Genomic DNA, 12,574 nt, shown 5'->3' with positions numbered 1-12,574 from the left:
GGTGGACTCTAAATCATTGAAACCAATGATGATCTGTCTTGTCTTCATCAGATTTATGCCCCTTTCAGGAGACTGTTTACTTGCATAGGAACCCTCCCAGCCACAGTAATCAGTCATCGTTCGGCTGTTGAAATGTAGTGCTGGGGGAACATCTTAGGTAGATGTCTGAGAATTCCTCTGTGCTGTTTATCAGCAGAGGGAGCTGGGACAATCTGTGTATTTCTCTGTAGAAAGATTTGAAATGTTACATGGATGTTAACTCAAGGATATTACCAAACTGGCTCACAATCATTTAAAACCTGCTGGGACTTCAAAATAAAGAGTCAATATCATTAATTTCGAAGTAAAAAAAAATGTATGTAGCAATTAAGGATACTAGCTTTAAACGGTACCCTGTTAAAGGGGGACTGAACACAATGATTCTGCATTTTTTCCCTTCTGCTGCTCATTAAGAAACCTGAGATTTGGGTCTTGGGTGTGTGGTTCGATGTGGGTGTATTATTTATGGGTGACAGGTAGCCTCGAGGTTAGAGCGTTGGGCTAGTAACCGTAAGGTCACTGGTTTGAATCCCAGAGCAACAAGATGAAAAAACTGTTGCTGTGCCCTTGAGCACGACACTTAACCCCAATTGCCACTGGCTGCACCCAGGACTGATTTCTGAGAACCTGTCTACAACTTCATCAGCTGCAAGCTGTCAAACTATTGTAAATAAAGCACAAGCTGTAGTAGGTAGCAGGCACATTGAGTAGCCAGGCCACGTTAGCTGAATCAGCTTATCAATTGACTGGTGATTGGCGATGCGTGTGCTTCGGGGGCCGTTGGAGGTCATTTTGCAGGGCTCTGGCAGTGCTCCTCCTTGCACAAAGGCGGAGGTAGCGGTCCTGCTGCTGGGTTGTTGCCCTCCTACGGCCTCCTCCACGTCTCCTGATGTACTGGCCTGTCTCCTGGTAGCGCCTCCATGCTCTGGACACTACGCTGACAGACACAGCAAACCTTCTTGCCACAGCTCGCATTGATGTGCCATCCTGGATGAGCTGCACTACCTGAGCCACTTGTGTGGGTTGTAGACTCCGTCTCATGCTACCACTAGAGTGAAAGCACCTCCAGCATTCAAAAGTGACCAAAACATCAGCCAGGAAGCATAGGAACTGAGACGTGGTCTGTGGTCACCACCTGCAGAACCACTCCTTTATTGGGGGTGTCTTGCTAATTGCCTATAATTTCCACCTTTTGTCTATTCCATTTGCACAACAGCATGTGAAATTTATTGTCAATCAGTGTTGCTTCCTAAGTGGACAGTTTGATTTCACAGAAGTGTGATTGACTTGGAGTTACATTGTGTTGTTTAAGTGTTCCCTTTATTTTTTTGAGCAGTGTATATATTTTTTATGACATTAAATGCACTATGCATTATGTGGGTTGAATTCTGTAACACAGAATCAAACAATTAATACAGTCCCATGATGGTAGTGACTGCCCATTACTGCTTATCACTTACTAACCATCATTTATTCGCATTACTTTGCTTTAATACAATATTTGTTTAGTTTGATGATTTTATTATTTCATTCCAAGTCATCTTCTCATCTTTACAGAACTTCTGCCTATGCTGTCTGACAAAATCACTATTTTAGTAGTTCTTCAAAGTAAATAAGGCATGCTTTTACGACTGCTAAATACCAACTATCAATCACTTAGATCATGTCATTTCAAACTCCTGAAGCAACTGCTGGCAATGCAAATAGTCTGGGTAGCCATTTGATTAGCTGTTCAGGAGTCTTATGGGGGTAGAAGCTATGTAGGAGCCTATTGGATATAGACTTGGCACTTGCTGTGCGGTAGCAGAGAGAACAGTCTATGACTAGGGTGGCTGGAGTCTTTCACAAATGTTAGGGCCTTCCTCTGACAACACCTGGTATAGAGGTCCTGGATGGCAGGAAACTTGGCCCCGGTGATGTACTGGGTCGTACGCACCCCTGAGGGGCCCCCGTGTTGAGGATCAGCGTGGCAGATGTGTTGTTACCTACCCTTACCACCTGTGTGGAGTGCAATAGAGATTGCATCATCTGTGGATCTGTTGGTGCAGTATGCAAATTGGAGTGGGTCTAGGGTTTCTGGGAAAATGGTGTTGATGAGAGCCATGACCAGCCTTTCAAAGCATTTCATGGCTACAGACGTGAGTGCTACGGGTCGGTAGTCATTTAGGCAGGTTACCTTAGTGTTCTTGGGCACAAGGACTATGGTGGTCTGCTTGAAACACGTTGGTATTACAGACTCAGACAGGGAGAGGTTGAAAATGTCAGTGAAGACATCGGGAGAGGTTGTACACAGACCGTACAAGACTAAGCGGGAGCACAATGGATGCTCGTCATTGTAGTTTATTACAATGTTTTCTGAGCCAAACTGTGTAGAATATTGGCCTGTTGGAAATTACAACTCCCTACTACACCACACAGTTCAGGCTTGATCTGATTTATCTCTACAGAAACTGCACATCGAGCTCACAGGAAAAAAAACGAATATAATGGAATTCAAATAATTGAACCGCTGTCGGTCAATTTGTTGTTTAAAAAACCCAAATCATCGGAAATTTCTGTTAATCGCTCAGCAGTACTGTGCATGGTAACAACAAATGTCAATTTATCAAACTTTTTGGAATGAAATTCTCAAGAGCACGAGTAGACGGCATCAATTTGTTTGTGTGCCAGCAACCTAACACTACTTCAAGTCAAGCAGGAAAGTAAAACAAAATCCCCTCTGAGGCACAGACTGTTCCACTGACCATGTCTTCCCTTTCAAACCAAACATACTTTTGTGTTCATACCACGAGTTTATTTCTACAGAGAATACTCCTGAGTAACTAAGTGCAGCAACCAACAGTGTTTCCTGACTGCAGTACTCCTTCCACACTTCGGATCCCAACAGGTGTGCCAAATATAACACGTATAATTGCTTGAGCCATTACTCGGAAAGCTGCTCCTTCGATACATTGACTGGCCCTTTGTTTTTTTTCAAGGAGATGAATACCCGTAGAGCCTCGGGCACTCACAATAAAACTGTTTCATGGCTATGTTTTTAAATGCCCTTTGTTGAACATACAGGTAGCAGAGAAGTTATGCTGTGTTGGAAACAGGTATGTCCCTTTCTCCTTGACATACTGAAGCTTTCCCTGACCTTCAAACGGCCACTTCCTGATCTTTTAATTTCACCTTTATTTAACCAGGTAGACTAGTTGAGAACAAGTTCTCATTTACAACTGCGACCTGGTCAAGATGAAGCAAAGCAGTGCGACACAAACAACAACACAGAGTTACACATGGAATAAACAAGCGTACAGTCAATAACACAATAGGGGAAAAAATAAAGTCTATATACTGTGTGTGCAAATGGCGTGAGGAGGTAAGGCAATAGTAGCAAGTAATTACAATTTAGAAAATTAACACTGGAGTGATAGATGTGCAGATGATGATGTGCAAGTAGAAATTCTGGTGTGCGAAAGAGCAGAAAAGTAAATAAAAACAATATGGGGATGAGGTAGGTAGATTGGATGGGCTATTTACAGATGGGCTATGTACAGCTGCAGCGATCGGTTGGCTGATGTTTAAAGTTATTGAGGGAAATATAAGTCTCCAGCTTCAGCGATTTTTGCAATTCGTTCCAGTCATTGGCAGCAGAGAACTATAAGGAAAGGCGGCCAAAGGGGGTGTTGGCTTTGGGGATGACCAATGAGATATACCTGCTGGAGCGCGTGCTACGGGTGGGTGTTGTTATCGTGACCAGTGAGCTCACCCAAATCTGCAGTGTTGTTGCGGTGAAAGAAAGCACTAACAGGTATGCTAACTGGTCGGCAACATCTGTAAATACCCATAGGAAGGGCACTCTGTCAGGCATTAAGGTCACCTAATGGTTCCCTACGTACAGACCATAAGAGCTCACACACTACTGTTCCTGCCTCAAGTACCAAGCAAGGCCAGTGATCTGGATCACAGAGAACGGTGCAATTTCATGGGCCCATACCCCAGCATGGCTTGATAATTGGGTAAATAGGACGGTGTGCACTTGATTGGCAACATGAATGTCATGCAGGATGCCTGGTGCAGGTAGATAAATGATGGAGGCGAAAATACCTTTAATGAATAACAACTACTTAACAGTCTGGCTCAGAGGTGTTTCAAGGCTACAACAACATGGCTGTATGTCACCTTAATACCTCCTATGATACATATGTAACTAAAGGCATATCTTTGATACAATGGAATACTTGATCCGTTTAATGACGAGGGCCGGTGAGTCAATGTTTGCCGACGCAGAGGTGGTTCTGTCAAGGTCAGCGGACGTGCTCCCGCTGCTGTTGCTATTGCTGCTGTGTCCACGGCTGACACTCTGCTCAACTCTCTTTCAATTTCATTTCACCTAGCCGCCCAATAGACACAAAGACTTCATTTTCTTCTCACCCAAAGCGTTCTTCTCCTGGGCATGAGAGTCTACCAATCTATTCACTTACGAGGCCGTTTATCAATTTAACATTCATGCTAAAATCTGAAGTTCAGTGCCAAAAAGCGCCCTCATTCAATATTCTCCAATGGGAGAATCTGTTTTACAGTTCCCCCAGTAGGCCATGAGAGTAAATAAGAATTTGTTCTTAACTGACTTGCCTAGTTAAATAAAGGTTACATTTATACCAGTTACAGCGATTCAGAGCTGCTAACGGCGGGCACAGGGTCTGTCTGCCCGCTTATTGGCTCTTTCAACGCAGATGAGACTTTTCACTCAGGCCCCCCTTCCAGCATTGGGGAACATCCCGCGCCACGTCTATTTCTATAGGCACAAACACTGTTCATGACAAAATGTTCACACCGCTCTTGTTGGTGGAGAGAAAACGTTGCATGTTTAAAGCTTATTTCCTGCAATTCTACACCTTTTGTTAAAGGGTGCAGAAAGCATTCTGCATTTTGTGCATTTCTATACATTTTGCCATGTCTAATGTCTATTCATGCGATATTTGAGTGACTCAAACATCACCACAAAATCTATGGGCAAAAAAAACCTAGCAATAAAAGCTAGCTGACATGGGCTAGTTGATCTGGACATTTCTGACAAGTTATAAATAGTTCTCTAAGATATGCAATGACTGACATGACAAGAGGAAAACTGATGATGCACCCCACATTTTTCAAAATTGCACCTTGTGCATTCTACTATTACAACATTCAAGAGCAAGTTGAAAGCTGGACTGAGTTCCTAAAAATAAAATGCCCCCCCCCCCCCCCCACAGTTTGGGAACCACTGCAGCACAGTGTGCTTTGCGCTGAACTCAGCGGAGAGTTTAAAAAAAGACCACAGACACAGTTATGACTATCAAACTTGATCCAATCAACATCTAGCCTGCAACATCGCTTGTTTCGTAGTCTGCTAGCACCATGATCTAGTTTTTACATAATGATGTTTGGTGGCTAAGCAAGGGTAACAATGCTCTCAAGAGGGCAGCCCATGTGAGATTAGGGAGGAGATAGTTGCTTTTCTCCGCGATTGCCGCCACAAGAAAGCCAATACATATCTAGCAAAAAACGCTTGACGAGGAGTTTGTGTCAGATGTTTGGTTCTTAGTGACATCTTCAATCAATTGAATGGACTTCATTTGGGACTACAGGGGAGGGATGAAACAGTTATTTACACAATTTAAAAATGGACTTATTTTCTAAATAAATGTGTTATTTTCTCCTTTGAATTAAGCCCTAACCAAAACGCTCAATTTCCCTACACTGTAGAACTATATTCAGTCATCATCAGTACACATAGCTCGTGAGTTTAAAGATGAAGGCTAACTTTGCTTTGAGATTTGATGAGTTTAATTCCCCACAGAAGTGGTGCAGTTCTCTACTGATGCGGGGGGAGAGACGTCTCCGTAAAAAGTTAGTCAACTGAGATACGCATAAAAGGCTTCTATGTGTAAAAGAAAAATATCAAAATAAGACAGAGAAAATCACGAAATGATAACGAAATAGAAAATACAACAGAATATGATGCTGGTCAACTGAGATATGTGTCAATTAAAACAAAAGATAAAGCTACGTATGTAATACGGACAGGAAAGTAGAAAGTCCTTGTGTTTTTTTATAACCGGTTTTAGGAAGAGTAGTCCCATATAGACATTTCTGGCCGCCCTGTAAATAACCTTTTTTTCAAATCAGAATATAGTTGAATAGCCCTGGTATACACCCTGCATCAAAGTACAGTTGCTGGAGCCAGTTTTGAGGAGGTGTAGTGTATACCATACCTTTGAGATCCAGATTGCGGGCTCCGTTGGAGTGCTGGGTGACGGTGCGGGAGTCGATTTTGAGGATGTGCACATTGTTGTTGTCCCGGGAGACCACCACGTTGTGCCACTGGTTGTCGTTGAGTGGCTTCTCAGAGTTGCCCTTCATGAGCGACGGCCCGTTGCCCAGGTCAAACACGTAATGAATGTACCTGCAACACAGCATTACACCATGAAGTAGGTCAATTACAGAATGACCTATGTCATTTATGTAATTCAGGGCTCATCTGTAAAAGAGATCTTGGTCTCAGTATGACACCCTGATAAAATCATATATATATACATACAGTACCTGCTTGGACAAACCTACTCATTCAAGGGTTTTTCTTTATTTTTACTATTTTCTACATTGTAGAATAATAGTGAAGACATCAAAACTATGAAATAACACATACGGAATCATATAGTAACAAAAAAAGTGTTGAACAAATCAAAATATATTTGAGATTTGAGATTCTTCAAAGTAGCCACCCTTTGCCTTGATGACAGCTTCGCACACTCTTGGCAAGCTCCACGGTTAAGGACAACTCCTGCTGACTAATCCCTTATTGAGTGACAATATTTTTGGGCAAAGCTGGACTGCGGTTAAACATCTGTGGGCATTATTGTTCGCTCTCTCACTCTTACTCACTCGATCCTTCTCTTTTAACAAAATCATTTTCAGTGAACAAAACATTCTGAAACCATTCCCTTTATATTCCTCCAGCTGACAGAGTAAAATGAATCCATGTGACACAAAAGGACTTGTTGAGCCGGAGAAAAGAGGAACAGTGGTAGGCACTAGGCAGCTGTGTTATTATTCATTCATCCCACACTCACTGCATGGTTACGGTACCTGGAAAAATAGGTTGCAAAATAGGTTGAACAAGTGAATTATATTGAGACCAAATCCTCATTTTGCAAGTGAGGTCTGCATGTAGACAAATTATACAACATTTACAAATAATGGCTTCTTCTGTTCTAAAAACAACCTCCAACCAATTACCTGAGCCCATTGAATAGCTAGGTGGAGCTTCACCCCTTCCTGACCCCCACCACGCCACTCACCCTTTGACCAGCTCCACAACGATGAAGTCACTGCCGTCTCCGGAGTTGAAGAGCAGCAGGCCGTCGAGGCTGGTGGTCTTGAACTGGAAGAAGAGGTGCATGGAGGCGTAGGCCTGCAGGGTGGAGAAGGCCAGGCAGCTAGCCCGACTGTGGAACGTCACAGGGTCAGCCACGATGCGGCGCATGCCGAAGCGGGCGTTGAGCTCGCAGTAGGAGATGTCTCCGTTCTTACACTGGTCCAGGTAGGGGACGCCATTGAACGAGAGGGCCTGCAGGTGCCCTATGAAGTTAGATGGCACCACGGAGATAAAACGGCGCTCGGTCATGATGCCCGTCTCAATGTTGTGGAACTCCAGGCGAGTGTGGGCACCGGTCATTTGGCCTGGGGTGAAATAAATACATGTTGATGGGCAGAGATGTAGTGTATCATGAGGATCACAGTCATCTCATGGTTTGACTCTGCTCTGCCATGCCGTCTTACCTTCCACAGTCACGTTGTCCACAGAGAGGTGCAGGTTCTTCCCGCGACGCACCACCTTCACTGAGTGCCACTCATTGTCGTTCAGCTTCTGTCCTGCTAACAGCATCTCTGGGCCTTTACCTGTGAAGAAGCAAGGACAAGGTCAACACCAGAGCACATTCATACAGCATATCCGTTGGAAACGGGTCCTTATTTAAAATGGATAAAATACACTGAGTGTACAAAACATTAAAATCACCTGCTCTTTCCATCACATAGACTGACCAGTTGAATCCAGGTGAAAGCTACGATCGCTTATTGGTCAATAGTTAAAACCACTTCAAATCAGTGTTGATGAAGAGGAAGAGACAGGTTAAAGGAGGATTTTTAAGCTTTCAGACAATTCTGACCACTCTGACATGGATTGGGTATGTGTGCCATTCAGAGGGAGAATGGGCAAGACAAAATAGTTAAGTGTCTTTGAACGGATTATGGTAGTAGGTGCCAGGCGCACCGTTTTGTGTCAAGAACTGCAACGCTGCTGGGTGTGTCACACTCAACAGTTTCCCACCACCCAAAGGACATCCAGCCAACTTCACACAACTGTGGGAAGCATTGGAGTCAACATGGGCCAGCATCCCTGTGGAACGCCTTCGACACCTTGTAGAGTCCATGCCCCAACGAATTGAGGCTGTTCTGAGGGAAACTCAATATTAGGAAGGTGTTCCTAATGTTTGGTACACTCCATGTATACTTCCCGATACAACCTGCCAGTGGAAGCTGCCTAGGAGAGTACGGCTCATAATAATGTCTGGAATGGATTAAAAAGAATAGCGTCAAACACATCAAAGACGTGGTTCCCAAGAGGTTGATCCCACTCCATTGACCACATTCCTGCCATTATTACGAGCCGTCCTCTCCTCAGCAGCCTCCACTGATACCTGCTGCAAGGGGGTGTAAATGGGTGTAAATACAAGCTTGTCACGTTCGTGATAAGAGACGGACCAAGGAGCAGCGTGATTAAAGTTCCACAATCTTTTAATAAAGCGAAACTTCCAAACAAAACAATAAACAAACAGCGAAACGTGACATCAGTGGCGCAACATGCACATACACAAACAATATCCCACAAAGCAGGTGGGAGAAAGGGCTTCCTAAATATGATCCCCAATTAGAGGCAACGATTACCAGCTGCCTCTATTTGGGAACCATACAACCCAGCCACATAGAAAATCAATGACTAGAACACCCCCCTTGTCACGCTCTGACCTAAACACCATAGAGAGCCCTCAGGGCATGACACAAGCTATTGGTTAGAGGTGAGAGTGACTAACCAATACTGTGCTGTGCATTGTTTAACGTTGAATGAATATGTACTTCTGTTTTGTGTCGTATAATGACTCAAGTCAGATTGTGAAAACGTATCTATAAACCCCTTAGACAACCAGCCAACAACTTGAGTAGTATCCGGAGGCTTGGCCAGTGGATACAGTTTTATAGCTCAAGGATTTCTGCTAAAATCCTCTGCTCTTTTTTTCCCAGCTCTCAAGGTTTGAAAATAGGTCACAATGCGGAAGCTTTGCCACTGCAGCACCGTCACCCCCGATCAGTGGCTATGCAACAGGCGGTCCGACAGCGCAGTTCAAAGAAGTTCTGACATGGCTGGCGAAGCTAATTGGTCATGCCTAAGCCTGCCGGGCCTCGGGGGGTTTGTTGATCTAATTGAGCTCAGGGTGTATGAAAATCCCAGGAGACACGGAGAGGACTGGCTGCTACTGGGACGCTGCAGCTGATGACATCAATTGGTTTCCAAATACTCCGCTGTTTCTTCCTCTGGGAGAAAGAGGCCACTGGCTTGTTAAGCTTGACAGCAGAGCAAGTGTCTCAGCAAGGGGTAACATTATAGACCAACTACACGCTTATCTGATAGATATGGGTCCTGTGCAAACACATACTACCGGTAAACCTTCATTGTACAACATCACGTTCTGTTGTTATTACTATTGACATGTTTGATCAGAGTGGCTAAGAATGACAACTACAGTTAGAAATGGCTAGGCCTGAGGCAGAGCAGTGCTTTTCCAAAGTGAAACCTTGTAACAATTGTAAAACCTCATACTGTCAGTCTGTTTTTGGACCGATTATAACAGTCTATTATCCCAAAATAACCTACAGACCTTAGTTTGGATCCCCAGTCCTGTTCCTTTTTTATTGACTGTGGGTTTATGTCCTAGCAAACCCATGTTTACCCACTAAATCAACACAACAGTCTACTGAGCAGGTGGAGGGAGTTACAGAGAAATATTTGCAGAGCAGAGGAGATGGGACTTCATCTGAAGTCAACTGTGTTTGAGCAGTGTTGATCTCGTCTCAGAGGTGGGCTCCCCTGCTGTCTAATTACGGAGCGTCGGCCCAAACACATACCACTGTGCTTCAGCAGAGAGAGCAGCTCCACCAGGAACAAGCACATACGAGTTAGAGAAGTTGGCAAGCTAGTATTGTAAGGGCTATCTATAGTAGTGGGCTGAAAAGTAAGAATTCTGGTGTGCAAGAAAGCATATCAGTACATATCCATAGTGCTCTTTTGGGACTAAACCCGAACTCAAGATTTTGTAGGGACGAGTCCTAAACGCACATTTCTCTGTCTAAATAGTGTCATATGCGTTTGTCTATAACTGTTCCCCTTGCAAGTCATGGATTGATTACTGACGTTTTACTAAATCCAACCCTTTAAATATACAGCCCAGTTTCATGTTAAGTTACACAGTTTAAGTTCGCCAATATGGAGAATTTATTTTGTTTTAGCAAACATTTGTTTCTTACGGAGCCCGGGAAGTGACATGGACTGTAAAAAGATTTAAGGGCAAATCCACTTAACAATATTTCGTTTTTTTTTTTTCATTAGTCAAAATGCATCAACATGATGTGGCAAGTGATAAATTGCCTCTTGAAAATCCTAGATCATGAAAACTTGACTGCTGACATGCAAAATATTTTGGGACTATCAACAATGGACCAAAAAATTAATCTGTAAGAAAGAAAATGTTTGCGTGACAAAATGGATTGTTCTTTTTCCCCTCAATCTACACACAATACCCCACAATGACAAAGCAAAGAAATCCTCTCTGTCAGGTTGGATGGGGAGTGTCGCTGCATAGCTATGTTCAGGTCTCGCCAGAGACGTTCGATCGGGTTCAAGTCCGGGCTCTGGCTAGGCCACTCAAGGACATTCAGAGACTTGTCCCTCAGGCCAAAGACTTCAATCTTGGTTTCATCAGACCAAAGAATCTTGTTTCTCATGGTCTGAGAGTCCTTTGTCAAAAGGCACCTAAACTCCAAGCGGGCTGTCATGTGCCTTTTACTGAGGAGTGGCTTCCGTCTGGCCACTCTACCATAAAGGCCTGATTGGTGGAGTGCTGCACAGATGGTTGTCCTTCTGGAAGTTTCTCCCATCGCCACAGACAAATTCTGGAGCTCTGTCAGAGTGACCATATGGTTCTCTGTCACCTCCCTGACCAAGGCCCTTCTCCCCCGATTGCTTAGTTTGGCCAGGCAGCCAGCTCTCGGAAGAGTCTTGGTGGTCCCAAACTTCTTCCATTTAAGAATGATGGCGGTCACGGTGTTCTTGGGGACCTTTAATGTTGCAGAAATGTTTTGGTACACTTCCCCAGATCTGTGCCTCGACACAATCCTGTCTCGGAGCTCTACGGGCAATTCCTTCGACTTCATGGCTTGGTTTTTGCTCTGACCTGCACTGTCAACTGTGGGACCTTATATAGACAGGAGTGTGCCTTTACAAATCATGTCCAATCAATTGAATTTACCACAGGTGGACTCCAATCAGGTTGTAGAAACATCTCAAGGATGATCAATGGAAACAGGATGCACCTGAGCTCAAATTTGAGTCTCATAGTAAAGGGTCAGAATACTTATTTAAATAAGGTATCTGTTTTAAGGTATCTGTTTTTTATTTGGAATAAATTAGCAAAAATGTAAATTTGTCATTATGGGGTATTGTGTGTAGATTGATGTGGATTATTATGTTTTAATCCACTTTAGAATAAGCCTGTAATGTAACAAAATGTGGAATAAGTGAAGGGGCCTGAATACTTTCAGAATGCACTGTACTCTCTGAAAAGTTACTTTTTCAGACATTTTCAGAAGATGGGCAGGGACTACATTGTCCTGGCATTACGGGGGGAGGGCTTTGACTGGGCTGAGCGGGAACTGACCCCCTGTAGCAGTGGGCTGAGATGTCTGCCAGGCACGCAGAGATGCATGTCACCACCTGGGTGTCAGTGAGGGGGAAAGAGAAAAGCAGTTGAGTGTCATCCACACAGCAATGATGGAAGAGACCATGTGAGGATATGACGGAGCCAAGTGACATGGTAGGAGCGACCTGCCAGGTAGGATGCAAACCAGGAGTGTGCAGAGCCTGAGACGCCCGGCCCTGAGAGGGTGGAGTGGAGGACCTGATCGATCATGGTGTTGAAGGCAGCGGATAGATCTAGGAGGATGAGAACAGTGTCAGCTTTGGCAGAACCTCCATTAAACAGAGGAGAGTAGCCACAGTCGAGTGAGCTATCTTGAAGCCTGACTGGTTAGTTTCCAAGAAGATCGTTCTGAGAGAGTAGGTCAAAGACATCTGCAGTGTTTTGGGGATGAAAACGGATACTGGTCTCTAGTTGACGTCAGAGTGGGTTGAGTGTTGGTTTCTTGAGGGGAGCGACTCTGGTCTTCTGGAAGTCAG

The 12,574-nt window shown here is 44.1% G+C and overlaps 1 protein-coding gene across 1 annotated transcript in view; it reads right to left on the bottom strand.

Annotated features, from left to right (window-relative positions):
• LOC120057589 (neurexin-2-like) overlaps positions 1-12,574 on the bottom strand; it is a 250,667-nt gene that overhangs the window by 141,592 nt on the left and 96,501 nt on the right. Inside the window, exons 12-14 of the mRNA XM_039006163.1 lie at positions 7,846-7,965; positions 7,365-7,746; positions 6,279-6,469 (exon numbers count right to left, since the gene is read on the bottom strand). Coding sequence (XP_038862091.1) covers positions 6,279-6,469; positions 7,365-7,746; positions 7,846-7,965 — 693 coding nt within the window. The remainder of the gene's footprint in view (positions 1-6,278; positions 6,470-7,364; positions 7,747-7,845; positions 7,966-12,574) is intronic.

The sequence above is a fragment of the Salvelinus namaycush genome, chromosome 12, assembly GCF_016432855.1.
Source record: "Salvelinus namaycush isolate Seneca chromosome 12, SaNama_1.0, whole genome shotgun sequence".
Taxonomy (NCBI): Eukaryota; Metazoa; Chordata; class Actinopteri; order Salmoniformes; family Salmonidae; genus Salvelinus; species Salvelinus namaycush.
Note: the sequence above shows the minus strand (reverse complement) of the source record. Positions and strands in the feature narration are given on the sequence as shown.